Source organism: Taudactylus pleione, unplaced genomic scaffold (assembly GCF_031769625.1).
Source record: "Taudactylus pleione unplaced genomic scaffold, aTauple2 ptg000216l, whole genome shotgun sequence".
Taxonomy (NCBI): domain Eukaryota; kingdom Metazoa; phylum Chordata; class Amphibia; order Anura; family Myobatrachidae; genus Taudactylus; species Taudactylus pleione.
In genome coordinates, this window is record NW_028284618.1 from 2,987,600 (window position 1) to 3,008,939 (window position 21,340).

At 43.7% G+C, this 21,340-nt stretch overlaps 1 protein-coding gene across 2 annotated transcripts in view; it reads right to left on the minus strand.

The window, feature by feature from the left end:
• Positions 1-3,205: 3,205 nt before the first annotated feature.
• The window catches only part of SLC39A12 (solute carrier family 39 member 12), a 90,521-nt gene continuing 72,386 nt past the window's right edge, over positions 3,206-21,340 (minus strand). For both annotated transcript variants that reach the window (XM_088478642.1, XM_088478641.1), the window contains 4 exons: positions 17,369-17,447; positions 16,208-16,366; positions 9,519-9,706; positions 3,206-5,353 (listed from right to left, as the gene is read on the minus strand). In XM_088478642.1, the coding sequence (XP_088334768.1) occupies positions 5,225-5,353; positions 9,519-9,706; positions 16,208-16,366; positions 17,369-17,447 (555 nt within the window). In that variant the 3' untranslated portion in view covers positions 3,206-5,224. The remainder of the gene's footprint in view (positions 5,354-9,518; positions 9,707-16,207; positions 16,367-17,368; positions 17,448-21,340) is intronic.

A 21,340-nucleotide genomic window follows, 5' to 3' on the forward strand; every position in this document is an offset into this window, starting at 1 on the left:
TTTATAGTGCATGCACAGTGTAAAAATATCGCTCAACACATACGGTGCATCTGCATTGCATCCACTTCTGAAAAAGGCCCTTAGGAGCTAATTCAGACCCGCTCGCTAGGATGTGTTCGCTCATAGCTGGACGATTTTCACATTCTGTGCATGCATCGCAGTGCGTGTGCGCGAACCAGTGCAAGAAATCGGTAAGCATTCGCTTGCTTGCATAGACTGCCCAGCAGAGTGAGTGACAGGAGAAGTCGTTTGTGGGTGGTGGCAGGGGCTGGCCATTACCAACGGGGTGTGGACGTGCGAACGCAGACGTGCCTAAGCGTCTTAACCCCATTTCAGAGGCGTGTATAATTAACAGACAGCGTCATTGTACAGGTCACATGGTTGTATTTCACACTGAAGTGATCGCAGTGCTTACGGCAGGGTATAGTCAACCTCAAGCGCTGCCATCCCATCCGATGGTCCTCGATGCACCGATGGTTGCATACACTTCCTGGAGATGACGTGCGCATCTGCATGCTCAAAGTAATCGCACGCCAAGACATACTTATGCCTATGCCTTGCCGTGCGATAGCCTGCCTTGCTGGGTGTGTGCCGTATATGCATACGCTGGGTGCAAGCGAACGCATCTAGCAAGCGGGTCTGAATGAGCTCCTTAGTTCTAAGTGTTTGTCCTATAGAAAGTTTTCTTTGTAAAGTCTAATTTTGCCTTTTCACTTCTACATAGTCCAATAAGCTTCCTCCAAGTCAGAAGATTGTTGGTGAAATTGGATTCCAACTAGACTGGAGGATTCTGTCTGCTATTTTTCACAAAGCTTGACTGTATAGCTACTGTGCGACTAATATAGAAAATAAGATAATACAGGTTAAAAAGGAATATTACTTTGACTTTTTTTAATTTAAAAGTAAAAAAATTCTTAAAATGCAAATCTCTCCTCAAAGTGGAGGCAAGCAATTCGTGCACTAAATAATATTCACAAGAATGCAGCCTATGGATTCACAACTTTGTATTGTCATGAATATTGATGCGACACACAAAATGGCTGCCTCTACTGGCTGGGGAAAACTAACACTCTCTCCTGCTCTCTGTGCCACTGCAGAGACAAGAAATGCCGTATTTCACCTCCACTCACACACACATTTTTTTTTTTTTTTTAATGATAGCTTAGTACCTGTAAATTGTCTGGCAGTTAAAAAGAAATTGAGATCTAAGCTAGATCTGCGCTACAAGGACCTCACGGACCAACTGAGGACACAAGGATATAGGGCCTCATTCAGAGGCGGTCGGAGGATGCAAGCGGTCGCTCAGAAACTGGGTGGCCGCTTGCATCCTGACCGCCCGCCTCTGTTTCGGTCGTTAGGCTGTGGGTTTACACCCACAGCTCTAACGACCGCTAGGGTGATGGTCGCGATGGTCAGAGACCATTGCGACCATCGGGGCTTACGACGAGACCCTAGGGTAGGGTCTCACTTGTCGTAAGCCCCGGAGAGCTTCTGGCTCTGTCAGAGCCGGAAGCTCTCCACTGACATCACTAGTGATGTCAGTGGGGCCTCCCCCAAACGGTAGGCGTTCCCATGGGAATGCCTCCATTTGGGCTGCCACACCCCCCGGCCCACCTTCCAAACAGGGCGAGCTGTCAATCAACATCGACAGCTCGCCCCCTTTGGAAAGAGACCCGCTACGACCGGCGCTGTCGGTCGTAGCGGGTCCCACACATGCGCACGAAGGAGCCGGCTCCCTCGTGCGCATGCGCACTTGACAAACATCAAGGCGGCCGTGCGGTCGTAGACCGTACGGCCGCTTCTGAATGAAGGCCATAGTCCTTCAGTGTACGCCTTTCTGTCAGATAATCTGGTAAACACTTATGGAATCTTGAAAGAACTGTCAGCCGTTGGAACCATACATGCATGCCAAAATGATCTGGAGTATCTGCGCCAGATAGTAAATGACTGTGTTCCACACAACATGGTGTAATCTGTCCATGTCCTCCTCACTGACACTGCTGGTCCATGAGGACAAAAAGCATAGGCAAACGCAGGGGGGGGTTCCATCTGTCTGGAAACCCCTCCTCAGCACATACCATGACCACAGTAGAAATAGTAATATAATAGAATTTTACTAGTGCTGCATGTTCTTCTCAGTATTACCAATGAAATAATTAGCACCACCTGTGGATCTTTTAACATGTATCAGTAATAAATAACCTGTGCACCAACTAGGAGATCTGGAAAACATGCACGGTCAGGGATTCACTGTTATAGAGCCCAATATGTACATACTGTATATGTCCAGGGAAGTGCTAGGTTCTTCTGCTGCTCCTCCAGACTCCCGGACTTGCTCCAATGCTCTGGAATGGTGCACACATCTAAGATAAAAACATTCAGCTCAGACAGGATGGCCTACTGACGCATCTAATGGCTTACTGTATATGCTGGAATTATGACACACAATACACATTGTATGACTTATATTAAAGCTGGATAAGTGCTAATTAAACCCTCTTCATAGACTGGTCACACTCGCTCTAAAATTAAGCATTTGGAAACCCCCCTCTAGAAATCCTGCGTTTGTCACTGAAAAGAGCCTCACCAGCTCATCCTATCCAACATACTAATAAACATATCAGTCCATACCCCATTAATAGAACTGGCACACAATATAGTGCTGCCCTCCTGTATTCCCCTGCTCCTCTTACCTTCCAACTTAGTCAAGTGGCTATTAGCCTGGAGAGCTCCACCTCCTCAACAGTGCATGCAGGACCACTATCACAGTGAGTGTGTAGCTCTGCCCTCTTCTTACACTCCATCTCCTCCCTCTCATCTCCTGCAGTGCTTGCCTGCAGCAGCCAGGCAGTGCAGCAGCTTTAAATAATGATTTCTCTTCCCCTTTTTCTATCGACTACACTATAAAGCTAACTCCACTCACCTATAGTGCTCTTGACTCTGACTCTCACCTGCACAGCTGCGTCCTCATAGTGGATCAACAGGTTGTCAGTCAGAGCACTGCGACAGCCTGCCAAGTTGACTGCCTCATCCGTATTAGCCCTGCCCCCTACAGAATGTGGGTGGATCCCTTTGGTAGTGGGACCCACTGGGAATCTCTCCAATACACGCTGGGACAGTCCGACATTGAATAGATAGACAGATTGATAGATAGATCTTACGTTTGGGACATTTAATATTGTTCTATTTGTAGAATCCTGGGCATTTTTATTAAACATGTTAAAATATACATTGTGCAAGTACAGAAAAATAAAATAACTTATTCACTTACTTTCATTTCACTGATTGTTTTGCCTATTTTTACAAATCTAGTGATGAAAATTGTGTTGAAGCTCGAATGGGATCTAAATGTTTGATCATTTACTTTTAATCGAGTCAGAACGTAAAACGCTACTACTAGAAACCTATACCAAACCTGAATGCATGGGATGGGAGTAGCTATATTAGGAGGTCCCGGATCCAAGTTCCCTTAATTGCCTGGTAAGCAATTTGGTCCAGCCCATTGCCCAGCCTGAAAAGGGGGAATTGTCCGTGGCGGTCTCTGGGCCTGATTCAGACCCACTCACGAGCGCACAGCGCTTGCAAGCGGGTCGATGGTCCCCCACTGCGCATGCGCGAGACCCGGCCAGCAATAGGCGCCCCAGCGCTACAGGTCTCGCACCAAAGTGGGGCAGCTGTCGATTGTGATTGACAGCTTGCCCCGTTTTGGAGGCGGGCAGGGGGGGGTGGCTGGCCAAACGGAGGCGTTCCCTATTAGAGCCGAAAGCTCGCTAGGGCTTGCGGGAACGAGAACCTACCACAAGGGTCTCGTCGCAAGCCGCGATGGTCGTGACCATCACCTGGCCACTCGCTAAAGCTGTGGGTGGTCACCCACAGCTTAGCGAGTGGCCAGGAGGACGTCTTTAAAAAAAAACAGGGACGCCCTGATTTAGAGCGAGCGCTCTCAAAGAGCGTCCGGCTCTGAATCAGGCCCTCTGTCTTTCCCTCTCAGTAAAGCTCCACCCTGATACGATCCATCTGTCGTGCTCCCAATGCACACTCACAGACAGCTGAGCTAATCAGTTAGCCTGGCATAGGCTGCTCCTTGATTACATCCTTTGTGAAGAGAGCTGAGGGGCAGGGATTTAGCTCAGAGATTAGGATTTTCCTAGAAAGAGATTTTACTGTAAGAATTTACTGTAAGAAAAACTTGCCTCAAAGTTTAATGTCATGCTTCAGGAAATACTCCCCTCAAGTTGGAGCTGGTTGGTCCTTGCTCCCCCTTTACTATCTTTACACTCTCTGGAAATTGCCCTGAAGGCCCTGCAGACTGAAAAGCTGTCAATAGGGATGGAGCACTGAAAGCATTATCGGCAAATGAGGTGAGATAAGATAAGAGGTCAATGGGATGCAATCTCTTTCCAGACTTCTATGACAGGGCTGCCTAATTGTGTAATATTCCATTTCCAGTAAGTGTTGCGTGAAGTGGATGCAAGCGGCTGTGTGTGTAGTGGATGCTATATGTACTGAGGGCACTGTAATGTGGCATAATATGAACTGGAGCACTGTCATGTGGCACAATATGAACTGGAGGCACTATAGTGTGGCACAATATGAACTTGGAGCACTGTAATGTGGTATATAAACAGAGGGCACTGTAATGTGGTATACTATGAACTGGAGGCACTATAGTGTTGCACAATATGAACTGGAGGCACTATAGTGTGGCACAGTATGAACTTGGAGCACTGTAATGTTGTATAATATGAACTGAGGGCACTGTAATGTTGCACAGTTTGAACTGGGGGCATAATATGAACTGGTGGGAATTCATCGTGGCTTAATATGTAATGGGGACGCTGTGTCATAATGTGGACTGGCAGCACTATAATGTGGCATATAGTGAACTGTGGACACTACAATGTGGCATAATATAAACTGGGGACACTGTGTGGTATAATGTGAACTACTGTGTGGTATAATGTGAACTAGGGCACTACTATGGGGCATAAAGTGAACTAGGGCACTACTATGAGGCATAACATTAACTAGGACACTACTGTGGTTCATAAAATGTACTAGGGCACTACAATGGGTCATACAAGAGGTCATTGCAGAGAGAGGTGTGTCTCTCTAGAAGCATTGTAGCAGAGGCCTATATACATTGCTCTGGGTCCCACAAAGTTCTGGCTACACCCTTGCCTGAATGAAATGTATTATGTTCAGGATACAACAGATGTACATGCTATAGTTTAATTTTATGTTCATAAATTGCTAGTAGCAACAAGCACAGCCATCCAAGGAGCAGTCCTAGATTTTGCAGGAAAAACATCAGCCAGGGTCTTTGTGTCTGAATATGAGTCATTTCAGGAAGCTAAAAATGAATGAGATAGATATGAATCACAGTTAGAAACATGCAGAGCTATCTTGTTTTTAAACATTAAGTACAATACATGTTACATGATGCTACATTAAAGGTACCCAATTTTACAGGTCAGTTTAGAATTATATTGGCTGTAAATAGCTGTGTTTATGAGACAAAACCAACTCTTGGAGCCAATTAGCTGAATGGGATTTATCCAATGTTGATCACTGGGACTGCTGCAAAGTGCAATCAGTGATTGATATTACTTACAATGTGATGCACAATACGCACATAGAGGTGGCAACTCAGGGCCGGCTCTAGGGGTGTTCGACCAGTGCAGTCGAACAGGGGCGCCACCTATAGAGGGCGCACCCCTTCCCAACATCCTGATTTCAGCGGAACAGTACTGTCCCGCTGTTCCACCCATGGGCCAAAGTGGCCCGTGGGTGGTCAAATCAGGAGGTTGGGGACCCCCACCGCCGCAGCTGTGCGGCGGTGCCGGACCCCCGGAGTGTGAATGGATGCAGCGCGCGCATGCATCCATTCACTGACGGGAGAGGGTTGGGGGAAGCCCAGCCAGTGATGGAGGTCTGGGCTTTACCCCCAGCCTGATGTTATTTGGAGGCGTGCCATGCGGGCACGTCTCCAAATAACATCACTTAGGGGGCGTGGCCTATGGTAATGAGGCTTCGCCGTGCACAATAGCAGGGCGCAGCGTTCCGGGTCGGCACAGGGTGCTCAGACCCCTGGAGCCGGCCCTGCGGAAACTAGTGCTAATTATGAGCATCTTTAGTTTTTTTCTGCTTAAGCAGCATATTATTTTTTTAAATTTACCATAAAATGTTGCAAATCTGTGGTAATCAAAACATTTGCTAAAAAGTATAATGTAAAGGTGCACAAATCATAATGTTGTATATTAAAATATAGCCTTTATTAATTACATATAAAATTAATGATTCAAAAAGAACAGTGAAATATTTATTTTTATTTGTTAATAAAATCTGTGTTGAAGATTGTGTGTTCTTTAAATAAGGGATTAGTGGTTTAGTGTGCCAATATATATGTAAATGCACAATTTTCCTATTTAATCCTGTCTGGATCTTTCATATTATATTTGGCAACTATTTGAGACCACTGTTCAACAATAAACAATGGCCCTCATTCAGAGCCACTCGCTAGCGGTAGTACGCTCGTTCCGAGCGATGTTCGCACATCTGCGCATGCGTACGGATCGTTATACACATGCGCGAACCAGTCAGTGCGGCCGAAATTCATGTGCTCGCAATATAGCGAATGCCTGCTATTATGAGTGACAGAATGAGGCGTATGTGGGTGGTAACAGGGGAAGGTGCTTGAAAACGGGGAGTGGAGATCCGAACGCAGGCGTGCTTAAAGGTCAAAACGGGCGTTTTATGGGTGTGCATAATTAATACAGCAGCGTCATTGACCACGTCACTGGGTTATTTTATAGCCAGAACTGCTCGCAAGATTGTGGTAGGAAAAACCAACCACAAGAATAGCGAGCAGTTCATACGCTGGTCGATGTACTCGATTAATCTAAGAAATAGCGGACATGACGTATTGTGCAAGCGGCCAGGGGGCGTTTTTAACAAATAAACGAGCGTATGTTTTGCTCGCTCGTTCAGACTTAGAGGCGTGAACAGACTGCAATTTGCGAACGGATCATTTGAATAGCCACCCCTTGTTTTTGAACGAACGACCGCAAATAGCGAACGGCTCTGAATCAGGCCCAATGTTGCAATATCCTGTGCTAACATTGTATTATATTTTGTAGAACTATCCAACCTCTTAACCTGCTGAAATTATATGCACTTTATTTCCTATACTAAAAGAACAAATATATACTACAAAATATAGATTATTTGTGTCTAATTATCATATTATTATATCTTAGTCAGGAGACAAAATAAACATATATTCCTGAATGATTCTGATTATACTGTATATCCAATTATTTTACTACATGACACACACAATAATATCAGTAACCGTCTGTCTCTCACTAATTCTTTAATGAGCAGTTCCTGACTTAGAGCTGCCTTAATAAATGGAATCAGTATGATTTACCGCCGGCCGCATGGTTCAAATTCCGACAGCGGAAGCCCGGCAGTGAAGATCTCGACAGCTACATATTTTTTCTATTTATTAACCTAACCTCCTCTCCTAACCCTAACCCTCCCTTAGGGGAGCCTAACCTTAACCTCCCCCCCAAGTGCCTAACCTCCCTCCAAGTGCCTAAACCTAAACCCCCCTTCCCTGCAGCCTAACCCTAAGTCTCCCAGGAAGGTGCCTAACCCTAACCTCCCCCGGGGGTGCCTAACCCTAACCCTCCCCTTCCCCTAGAATAACCCCAACCTCCCGAGAGGGTACCTGACCCTAAGTCCCGCCCGGGAGCCCCTAACCCCCCCCCCCCCGCGGCTGTCCGTGGAATGCTTACCTTCGATCAGTAAGTCAGGTGTCGGGCTCCTGGCACAGGTCTAATGACAGGCATCGGGATTTTGACACCTGTCATTAGACAGTTGCTGGGATTAGACCATCGGGGTGCTGACGGTCGGCATTTAGACCGTCGGCATCCCGACTGCATACCTAATAAATATATGCTGGAGCAGAACGACCTTCATAATCAGAAGCTGCGACAGAGTCTGATTAAACAGAATAGCGGATCAAGTTCTCTATTCACTTCACCAGGACCAAATGGTTTGCAATATCTTGTAATTGGACCACTACATTTTGCCAACCATGCTTGATCCCAGGTTTATGTCATACTGTATGTAATGTCTTTTCCATCTAACACAGATCTTAGGGCCTCATTCAGAGGCGGTCGGAGGATGCAAGCGGTCGCTCAGAAACTGGGCAGCTGCTTGCATCCTGACCACCCGTCTCTGTTTCGGTCGTTAGGCTGTGGGTTTACACCCACAGCTCTAACGACCGCTAGGGTGATGGTTGCGATGGTCAGAGACCATCGCAACCATCGGGGCTTACGACGAGACCCTATGGTAGGGTCTCACTTGTCGTAAGCCCCGGAGAGCTTCTGGCTCTGTCAGAGCCGGAAGCTCTCCACTGACATCACTAGTGATGTCAGTGGGGCCTCCCCCAAACGGTAGGCGTTCCCATGGGAACGCCTCCGTTTGGGCTGCCACCCCCCCGGCCCACCTCCCAAACGGGGCGAGCTGTCAATCAACATCGACAGCTCGCCCCCTTTGGAAAGAGACCGCTGTCGGTCGTAGCGGGTCTCACGCATGCGCACAGCTCCCTCGTGCACATGCGCACTTGACAAACATCGAGGCGGCCGTGTGGTCGTAGACCGTATGGCCGCCTCTGAATGAAGGCCTTAGTGTTTTCAACTTCTCTGATTTTTTTTATATTTATATTAACACTGTAATCAATCAATCAATCAATCAATGATTTACCTGGCTTCTGTAGCATTGTATAGTTTATATTAAACTGCCATGCTGTCTGCCACTGCAGTGCCACAATGTTTAGTAGAAGTGCTATACTCTTTTGTAAACTGCCATGTGTCTGTGCCGCTGCTCTGTTGCTAAGTTTAGCCAAGAAGAAGGATAGGTTCCGAACAGGACATTCAATTACAATGTGTAGTACTCTAGTTGTGTAGAGAAACCAGTGATAGATGGATATTACGTCCCTATCTGGGAAAAACAAGCAACAACTGTGTGACCCCGCCTTCCCCTTTTCCTAAATTCGTAACCAGCCCTGGGCCTTTTTGCCTGGTCTGGTACAAATAAATCGGGGGAAAGCCGTCGTGGGAGTGTTGTGGGTGTGTCATGGGAGTGCAGTGGGTGTGTCATGGGAGTGTAGTGGGTGTGTCATGGGAGTGTCATGACTGTGTAGCCCAACTTCTGTGCTTGCTTGAGGAGTAGATGCTACTCCTGTTTCAAATGAGTCATTTGCACCCAGCATGGGATGGGTGCAGACAAAAAAATAGCGGGCATAGCTGGGTACTCGCATAGATGCACTGTTATTGGCATTAGTATAAAATAATAGGTATGTGGATGCAAAAGTGGCCAAGGATGCGTCCGATGCATCCAACTCACAGTCATGCCTTTTGCTCATTACAACAATATAAGAGCAATAATAATGATATAAAAGAACAGAATGATACTGTACAGTACTTGTAATTATGAGGCTCACTAACCATTTCTACTAGTGACAGATATAGGAACATTCCTGCTGTGATAGCAAATATCCAGATCTGCACATCAGGGTTGGCTGACACCGAAAGGCCAATGTAGAGACCGGCGAAGGCTGTTAAAGCACTTATAAAGTTCATCAGAAAGGCAATTTTTGCTGTAAGTCCAGTGTTCAAAAGCACTGCAAAGTCACCTAGAGGATAAAAACAAATATAATTATAAAAGGCAACTCAATCATTTTCTAACATCACAAATATAACATTTTCCATACACTTATAAATGTATTTTAAAATGAGAAGTTTAAAGCACACAGGAGTCAATCCAATTAGGTGCGGATTGTGAGTTTGTTTCTTGAAACTCGCAGACTTCGCATCGAAGCGCGCTCCTGAGAATTCTCCAATCCAAATAAAAATGCCTATTTGCACTACTCGCAGCGGAGGGGTGCGAATTGACTGCCAAATGAGATTTGAGAGAAATGCATGAAAAAGTGAGGAGACCATCCTGGACCCCCCCAAAATGGATAATTTTGTTAGCAGGACCGTATAGAAGGCTGTTTGTGGGCATTAGGAAGGTACTGTAGGTTTTTAATTGGTGCCAAATGGCTGATTTGTATTTTTTTTTAAATGCAAGAAAATGATAAAAAAAAAACTTTTTTGTTTAATCTCAAACGAATTAAACGAAATATGCAAAAAAAGTAGGGGAAAAAAAGGTGATTTGGGGGTACTTTGAGGGCACCTTGAAAAATTGAAAGAAAAACAAAAGCAAAAACAAAAAACTATTATTTATCAATTTAAAAAATATTGCAATTAAATTTGGGGAGCCTAAACTAACGAAAAAGTTGATTTTGGGGTAATTTGAGGACAATTTTTTTTTTTACCCCAAAAAATGACATGTAATTATTGGACATTAGGGGGGGTGTCCAAGGGGTTCAGTACAGTGTCCCGACATTTTAACCTTAAAATAAAGATTTTCCTTTCCATCTCTCTGTGAATGGATAGATGCAAAATCAGTCTGATTGATTTAGTGCGAGTTGCTAATTGGATTGTAAAATGAATTCGCTATGCGAATTCAAAGAGAAAATAGCAACTCGCACCTCGCAATTTGCACCTAATTGGATTGACCCCATAATGTACAGTTCTGGCTTCTGCTGCCTGTATCGGGCATCCTAGTGATTATGTCTGCAGATTCCGTAGCTCCTCCCAGTAAACTGTGACTACAATGGTTACTATGTGCAGAGAGGCTCAAATCTTTTTAAGGTACAGTAGGGCCCTGGTCATATTGTGGTCTAGGCTCAGGCCCCCCGCCAAAATGGGAAAGTAATTGAAAAGTTGAACATTTTGCTTATTTTACATTGTAAATGCACATAACATGATTACACTACTGTATGATATACAGTGCAGTCATATATGTATTATATACAGTACAGTCATATGTATTAAATGCCTGATTCTGAGTTGCAGGCAGGACTTAATGCAGACGCATCTAGCAGTTGTAGCTAACTGCGCATGCACTGTAACGAACATACACATCTTTGCGTATTACAGAGTCAGATGAATATCAGCTATTTCTCTCTGTCTGTGAAATGGGCATTTCTGGATGTCAACTGGGAGCAACTGGCCAGTGGTATCCCTCCCTGTGGTGTCACCCTGTGTGAGGAGGGACGATAAGCACACAGCGTAGCCGCGTGCTGCCGAAAAGGGTGTGTGGCCTCGCGGACAGGGGTGTGACATCGCGGATAGAGCGTGGCCACACAGGAAGGGGTGTGGCCTCGTGGCCGAACCCCCGTGGTCCCGTTATTACTGGTGGGCAAGGGGGGTGCGGACTGCCCTATGTGCTGTGCCAGCCGACTCCCTCACAGTTGGCAGGATCCGAGTGCTGCACTTATTATACAGTGCAGCATCCGGCTCCTGTCACTGAGGGGGAGTCTGCACCTTGGTGTCACCCCTCAACGGGTGACACCCAGGTGCGGCCCGCACCCCCATTGTGACGCCACTGCAACTGGCTGCACGCACTGAAAAGAGCCATCAGTTAGGAGTGCGCATGTAGTGAGCATATAGCCACAGTTACACCATAGCCTGAGGCGTGTGTATGTAGAGAGGGACGCGCCTATTTCAGACGGATCTCTTGCACCCAGCATGGGGTAGGTGTAAGTGGCAACAGTTGTGATGACAGCTGCTCTAGCAGATGGAGGGCTGGTGGTGGGACAGTCGCAGAAATCGCAGAATACGGACCGATACTCGACATTAATAATTTTTACATGGTCATTATGTCGACAGAGAAAATGTTCCATATGTTCATTAAATCGACATTCACCATGTCGGCACTGCTGAGGTGTTGACATGGTCACAGCGTTAAAGTTTCATTTGGAATGTTTCCCTAACATTATGAATGCCGACACAGTGAACATCAGTTATATGATTGCATACAGTGGAAGCCCAATGGAACCAGCCCAAAAAATAATAGTATTGCATCACAAATATGTTTGGGGTAATTGAATCAGCCAAGTTTGATCGAAATGAACTGTAAATTAATTTGAACATCTCTAGACATGAATATCAATATCTCCTGTGACTTTTTGCACAGTGACACTATTATAGGGACCTTGGTGGAAGATGTATAAAGCCCAGAGAAACCAATCAGCGTCTGTCATTTATCCAGCACAATATAACAATAAAAAAATTGAGTATCTTATCTGTGCGCTGAAACTGCAGCGTTCCCACTTCACAGGACAAAAAATAGGGGTATCACTATCCCCAATAAATGCAATGAATAAAAAAAGGGGTTTGTACCAGATGTAGGATGGCGCTGGTATATGAAACAAATGAAAATAAAATAGAATAGAAAATAAATAGTTAAATCTTCTGCTGTCTATTCCAGAGAGGGGTTTTCATCAATTTTCACCACTCACAAACAAGATCATATAAAGGAGAGGGAAATAAAACATAGAAGAGAGGTTCATTATCCCAACATATACATGATAACCAAAAGTCCAGAATTTTATATAAAATATTGATTCTCATTGAAAATTTCATGATAATTTGCGTACCCCACTCACAGTCAATGGGGGTAAAGCACAGTCTATTAAATGACAGAAGCTGATTGGTTGCTATGGGCAACTTCTCCACGTTATGTCTTTCCAAGGCTTGATACATCTCTCCTCTAACGTAAAGGTGAATGTACATTGCTACTGTAGGTACACTCCAAGTAATATAATAACACACACCACACATAAACTTGTTACATGCAATAAACACTTTTCCCATGCACAGCAGTAGCACACGCAGGGGGGTATCTGAGCACCCAGAAACCCCCCCTGACAAACCAATTTTTTTTATTTCAGAGATGGAGACAGAGCTCCATCTCCAACCCCTGCTTACTAATGCTGCTCCTTGCAGCTGTGAACGCTGGCCTCTGAAGTGATCGGAGGCTAAAGAAGCCTCCGATCGCTTCAGAGGCCAGCATTCTCAGTGATGCACTGCGCGGGTGACTTCATGACGTCACCTACGATTTGAGGAGCCTGCCCTGCACGCCTGCTGGATCTAGACAGAACCAGTCAGAGCAGAGGCAACAGTGCTGCGGGAGCGGAAGCCAGTGGGAATGGGAGCCAGCATGGTAAGGTAAGTACTGGGCTGGGGGGGCACTACACTAAATGGGCCTGCATATGGGGATTTACTTTAGGGGGCAATGCATAAGGGGACCTACTTTAGGGGGCCCTGCATATGGGGCAAAACTACAGTCGGCACTGCATAAGGGTCACAAATACAGGGGGCACTGCATAAGGGTCACAAATACAGGGGAACTGGATAAGGGTCAATACTACAATGGGTACTGGATAAGGGGCACAAATACAGGGGGGACTAGATAAGGGGCACAAATACAGGGGGCACTGCATAAGGGGCACAAATACAGGGGGCACTGCATAAGGGTCACAAATACAGGGGAACTGGATAAGGGTCAATACTACAGGGGGTACTGGATAAGGGGCACAAATACAGGGGGGACTAGATAAGGGGCAAAACTACAGGGGGGCACTGCATAAGGGGAACATATACAGGGGGCACTGCATATGGGACACAACTACAGGTGGCACAGCATAGTAAGCACTATTGCCTGAGAGCCAGTGGGGGGTGGGGGGGTTCAGCCTGAGAGCTGGGTGGATGATGCCTGCATTCATGCTGCTGGGGGCAGGGTGGAGCTGTTGAGATAACTCGGGGGGGGGTGAGGGTAGCAGGAGTGACACATGAGGGGCCGCTGCAGTGGCATGGGGGGGCTGCAATGCAACATGAGGGCCGGAATGGCAAGGGAGGGGGCTGGAGTGACACATGGAGGAGCTGAAGTATGTGAAGTATTATAGGAATCTTGCTTTTTCAATGCATTTTATGTGGTTCTGGATTTCAAAATGTATTTTATGTGGCTGTGGCTTTTTCAATGTATTTTATGCTGAAGTGGCTTTTTCAGTGTATTTTATCTGGATCTGGCTTGTTTCAGTATATTTTATGTGGACCTGTATTTTCAATGTGCTGGGCTCGCCTAGCATGACTAAAAACGAGGGTGCGTCTCACATTTATTTATTTATAAATAATATGGACCCCCCCCTCTAAAAATCCTGCATTTGCCCCTGCACAGTGTCCTGTTTAAAAGTACAAAAAAAAATACACATCCACATGGCCCATTTTCAAATCCTTATCCAGATCCAATTCTTGGTAGTTTGGGCTGGGTGACACTATGGGGCCTATTCATCAACACTAAAATAACGGTTTTAAGGACAATTTCCTTAATTACCATTATTTTAGTATTCATGAAGGCACTTAACCAGGAGATATCACTGATGCCTGGTTAAATCCGCCTGCGTTCATTTCCACACTCCCCATACATTAGTACATTAGTATGGGGATATAGAAATTATGCTATTCATTAAATTCTGAAAATTATGTATTTCGGAATTTGATGGTGTTACTATCCGCCACTCTGAGGTGGTGTACAGCGGATTACACTTAGCTACTGTCAGCTGGGCAGGTCCTCCTCAGCTCCCTCCGTATATCTCCATGGTCCCTCCTCCAGGCTCCGTGTTCTCCCGGCAGAACACAGTAGAGTTTAGAAAAAAAAATAATTTGTTTTTTTTCTAAACTTTACTGTGTTCTGCCGGGAGAACACAGTGTCAGAACAGCAGCCAGAGCTGGAGGTGGCTGCAGCGACCAGGTAAGTGGTAGACACGGATGTGAGCGGAGGGGTGGAGGAGGACACACACACAATTACCGCAGCTGTAGGCAGTGCTGCCCGTGCGCCGCTTTTACGGATGTAACAGCGCATGCCTAGCACTGATTACAGCTGCGGTAAGTTAGTGTAGAGAGGGAAACATATCTATTTCCCAAAAAGCTGTCATCGCAAAAATGACAGCTTTTCGGAATAGATAGTTATAGGGAGGAGGAATGATGAATTCCTCCAGTAATTAGGTAGAACTCCATGTGAGTTCTAAACCTAATTACCTCCATCCAATTTTCAGTAATGATGAATAGGCCCCTCTAACTGATAGCCATTGTGAATACCACCTGGCTGGTCAATACAGGTTGGATGTGTAAACCACAACAGGACCCTCTAACATAGATGCTACCACTGCCATCTGACAGGAGGTATATATAATGTCACTCTAGGCTAGTGCAGTGTTTGCCTTTATTTACTGTGCCTGCTGAGCCCTGCAGGTAACACATATTTATTGAAACAAATTCGATCAAGCACCGGAGAATGTGGAATATTCTGTGAGCTCTATTAACGTACTGTATATTTATAACAATCGTAGTTTATTTTTAGTTATCCTACTTCCAGGAATTAGTAAATGTATTAAATAGTTGTTGGTATTCAAGCAACAATTATAAATATTACATATTCCTGTACTAGGGCGGTGCTATCAATCACTCTACATGTTACACATATTTATAAACAAGAAAGAGAGAAAGAAAGGTGGAGTATTTTCATATGGTGCACTCTTAGTCACTCCTATGTTCCGCAAATTATCATGATAATTCAATAACTATTAAAATATGAAATCTTTATTTGTATCATATTAAAACATATTTATAAGGGACACCAACACGGCGAAATATAAAAACAGTACTAACAGATCCCCTTTGAGCAAGAGTATCTGGATACAGGCAACAAACGTTGCAACAATACTATATAACCTGTCGTTATCCCCCTGTTACAACAGTAATTTATTTGAGATACAGGTGGATGCAGTTTATGTAGAAGCACTATCAAGCACGATACTGTAGATATCAACTAGTAGGGAAGAATAGACCTTATCTGTATAAGTTATTATAAATATGGTGTTTAGAGAATAATTGAAATTTTAGAAAGTGTTCTGATTATACAACACAAGGTCTTTATAAATAAAGATACACGAACTGAGAGATCTAACAATTTAATATAATATAATAAAGATAACATACAACAGCAGTAACTGGACAATTTTTTAATTCACATAGTTCATTGATATCATTCACAATACTACTATCTATATTCCTGTGTAGGAATATTTCTACTGTTTTTATATTTCGCCGTGTTGGTGTCCCTTATAAATATGTTTTAATATGATGCAAATACAGATTTAATATTTTAATAGTTATTGAATTATCATGATAATTTGTGGAACACCTGAGTAACACATATTTGTAATGTAAGATAAATACATACATACCCATTTCATGGGGGATCTCATGACATAGAATGGCTATAGTCGTTGCTACACCAGTTTCGGTTGAAGAGGAGAATGCAGAACCAATCACCATCCCATCAGCAAAGTTATGTAGGCTGTCTCCCACTAAGATCATAATGGCTAACAAGGTGATTCCTTTATCTACAAAATAGTAACATGGCATTTATTGGTATTTACATTATCTATAGTTTAGTGCTTTATTTTATTTTTACATTAGTCTGTATAGCATATTTTACTTTCCAATGTTTTTATACTATTGCTCAGCTCTGGGTAAGGCAATACCAGGGAGGAATATCCTCTCTGAGTGGTTGTTTTACTTGTTTTAATTTAAAGCTTAATTTGGTTTTTAACAATACAAAACAAATCTATATATATATATATATATATATATATATAAATATATATTAGTTAATAAACAAATAAATTTTTTATCATTGTTAAATGCATAATAGCATAACATTCATCACTGTTAGTGAGTATAACTACAAAGGATAATTTGGGCGCTAATGGATCCCCCGGGGCTATCCAATTAGCCCCACAATGCCGGAAGTTATCGTGGATTCTTTTCAGGCCCTACAAGGTCCTGAGAAAAAAATCCCAAATTTGTTGCCATGGGTAACTTCTACACTGGCACACTTCTCCACTCTTTTCACTGCTTCATACATCTACCCCAAAGAACCAACCAATCAGCTATTAACTGTGATTTTTTCAAACACATCCTGTAAAGTGACGGTTGGTTGGTTGGTGCATTATCTCCATCCACTGTATCTCTCTCCAAGGCTTAGTACATCTACCCCTTAATATAAAATTGAAATCTATATAGCAGTCATAGAAGGTCTGTCCCTGCTCCATTGCAGCAGTTGGAGGGGTTGCTGTGGCATGCGTAGGTGAGATGGGGAGAGAGGGGAACTCTGCTCTGCTGGCACAGGGTAAGTTGTACAGCAGTCTGGAGGCAGTGGGCTGGATTGGCCCAGCATATGTCTGGTCCAAATTACTAGCTCTACATACTGCAGATGCAGGTTTTATTAATAACTCGCTGACGTCCTTCTTTAAATTATGTACTAACATGCTGATGTGAACACAATAAGATGTGATAAGGAGGGAAGGGTATACAGGTTTTCTCCGTGCCCTCTATGCACTTACGTTTTTTCCTTACTCTCCGACTGACTGGTGCAATATCTGCTATAGCTCCATCAGAATGTTCACAATCTTCAGGACTTCTCTAGGAAAATAGAATGAATATTGAACTTGTATAACAGACAACATTTGATTGCCAGTTAATTATATGCAGAACCGATGGTGTTGATTGGTGTCAGCGGTGTGCGATGGAGGCCAGTCTATTGGTTTATTATCTGGCAGATAACAGGATGCATAGTAAGACTGGATTGTTGCAGGTATGCACATATAACTGGTACAAAGAGATCCAGTCAGGAGCATGAGGGGTTAATGCAGGTATTGCGTGTTTTAGGGTAGCACAAACCTGTATTATACATTTAGTAGTGGCAGTGGCCCTTTTAAGCTGCCCATACACTGTACGATATAGCAGCCGATCCGATGGAATGGTACGATAACGCTGCTATATCGTACCGTGTGTGGGCATGACATCGGACAGTGCGCGCTCCCGTGGGGTCGTACATCACACCTCCAGATCTTACTGCATGTTCACTTGATCTGGGGATGCGATTTACAATCCCATGCAGCGCTATGCGAGTGTGGGAGGGTGGTGCCAGCATATCAGGCGGTCGGGCAGCGGATCGCTCTGGCTGTGCGGGCCGCCCGATATGTCGGCCATCGGATCGGCCGTCACGTCGCAAGGTGCATATCGCACCGTGTATGGGCAGCTTAAGAGTAAGGGGTGGTGACACAGTGGCACTGATGGTACCTCCGCTGTATGAACCTGTATCTGGTGTAGTGAGGCGCTAAGGGGCACATTCTATCTCAATGGATGATGGAGAGAGAAGACGCGCAGATAGGCCATGCATGCGCAGTAGCGCAATTGGCTTGGAGGTCGCTATGCTATGTCAGAGCACCTCCATCTTAGGTACGGAGTCCAGGACCCAGCAGCAGAAGGAGAGACAGCACAGAGAGCACTACACTCCAAAACAAAAATCCCCCCCCCCAGCTCCCCTGCGCTTGTGGAGTATTTTTACAGCTCTGAGTCTGTTTGGGTCTTTACCAGATTTGCAAATCTGGTAATTGTAATGAACACTATTCTTGAATATTGTAGCAATTACCAAATCCTTCCACAGACTTTTGATAGGAGGAAATACCAGAGGCTTCTTTTTAGACCCTTTAAAGCTGGGCATACACGTCCAGATAAAATGCCTGTCAGACCAACAGACATTTTATCTGGCAACCTGCCAGCCGCAGATGTCCGCGGCATACACTGTGAGATATTTAACAGTGTATTAGCCCGACATCTGCGCTCCGGCTCTGAAGACAACTCAATCCACAAGGGTTTGTTAAGGTATAACTATTATTTTGTTGATCAATGGTAAGAATTCCTGAAATAAATACATTTTGATTCCATAATGTAAGAAAATAAATTGTGAAATATTCCATATGGGGTAAATATATTTATAGCCACTGTACAGTATGTACATGAGATTTAACATGTTAGCTAAGTTTTTCTGGTCAATAATGACAAATGCTGGTAGGCTTTTTTTCCGTTGTGAAAAGACCTGGCTGTTAATGTTAAAGAGGTCTGGAGTGCGAGGAGTAGTTACACAGTTAGCCCTTAGTCCTGTATGTATTAGTTTTTGCTTTACCCCAGGATCTGCCCAAGCACACCAAGCATGCAAATCACAGCCTTCAGCATCATCTGATATTTCTCTCCCCCGATCATTAGAACAATTGAATTATTGCAATGGCACTATAATAGGGCAAATATACAATATGTACAGTAAATACACATATACAAATACAGACTGCAATGGAACTATAATAGGGCAAATATACAATATGTACAGTAAATATATGATAGGGCATACATAGAATAATATACTGTCATGGCACTATGATAGGGCCCACGTAGAATTACATACTGCAATGGCACTATGATAGAGCACACATAGAATAATATACTGTTATGGCACTATGATAGGGCACACATAGAATTATATACTGCAATGACAGTATGATAGGGCACACGTAGAATGATATACTGCAATGGCACTATGATATGGCACACATAGAATTATATGCTGCAATGGCACTATGATAGGGCACATTGTAGAATTATATACTGCCATGGCACTATCATGGGGCATACATAGAATTATATGCTGCAATGGCACTATGATAGCGCACACATAGAAAAATATACTGCAATGGCACTATAATAGAGCACACAGAGAATTATATACTGCAATGGCACTATGATAGGGCCCACATAGAATAATATACTGCAATGACACTATGATAGGGCACATTGTATAATTATATACTGCCATGGCACTATGATAGGGCACACATAGAATAATATACTGCAATGGAACAATGATAGGGCACACATAGAATAATACACTGCAATGGCACTATGATAGGGCACACATAGAATAATGTGCTGCAATGGCACTATGATAGGGCATACATAGAATTATATTCTGCCATGGCACTATGATAGAGCACACATAGAATAATATACTGCAATGGTACTATGATAGGGCACACATAGAATTATATACTGCAATGGCACTATGATAGGGCACACATAGCATTATATACTGCAATGGCACTATGATAGGGCACATTGTAGAATAATATACTGCCATGGCACTATGATAGGGCATGCATAGAATAATATACTGCAATGGCACTATGATAGGGCACACATATAATAATGTACTGCAATGGCACTATGATAGAGCACACATAGAATTATATACTGCAATGGCACTATGATAGGGCACATTGTAGAATAATATACTGCCATGGCACTATGATAGGGCATGCATAGAATAATATACTGCAATGGCACTATGATAGGGCACACATATAATAATGTACTGCAATGGCACTATGATAGGGCACACATAGAATAATATACTGCAATGGCACTATGATAGAGCACACATAGAATTATATACTGCAATGGCACTATGATAGGGCACACATAGAATAAAATACTGCAATGGCACTATGATAGGACCCACATAGAATTATATACTGCAATGGCACTATGATAGGGCACACATAGAATAATACACTACAATGGCACTATGATAGGGCACACATAGAATTATATGATGCAATGGCACTATGATAGGGCACACAGAATAATATACTGCAATGGCACTATGATAGGGCACACATAGAATTATATACTGCAATGGTACTATGATAGGGCACACATAGAATTATATACTGCAATGGCACTATGATAGGGCACACATAGAATAATATACTGCAATGGCACTATGATAGGGCACACATAGAATAATATACTGCAATGGCACTATGATAGGGCACACACAGAATAATATACTGCAATGGCACTATGATAGGGCACACATAGAATTATATACTGTAATGGCACTATGATAGGGCACACATAGAATTATATGATGCAATGGCACTATGATAGGGCACACAGAATAATATACTGCAATGGCACTATGATAGGGCACACATAGAATTATATACTGCAATGGTACTATGATAGGGCACACATAGAATTATATACTGCAATGGCACTATGATAGGGCACACATAGAATAATATACTGCAATGGCACTATGATAGGGCACACATAGAATAATATACTGCAATGGCACTATGATAGGGCACACACAGAATAATATACTGCAATGGCACTATGATAGGGCACACATAGAATTATATACTGTAATGGCACTATGATAGGGCACACATAGAATTATATGATGCAATGGCACTATGATAGGGCACACAGAATAATATACTGCAATGGCACTATGATAGGGCACACATAGAATTATATACTGCAATGGCACTATGATAGGGCACACAGAATAATATACTGCAATGGCACTATGATAGGGCACACATAGAATAAAATACTGCAATGGCACTATGATAGGACCCACATAGAATTATATACTGCAATGGCACTATGATAGGGCACACATAGAATAA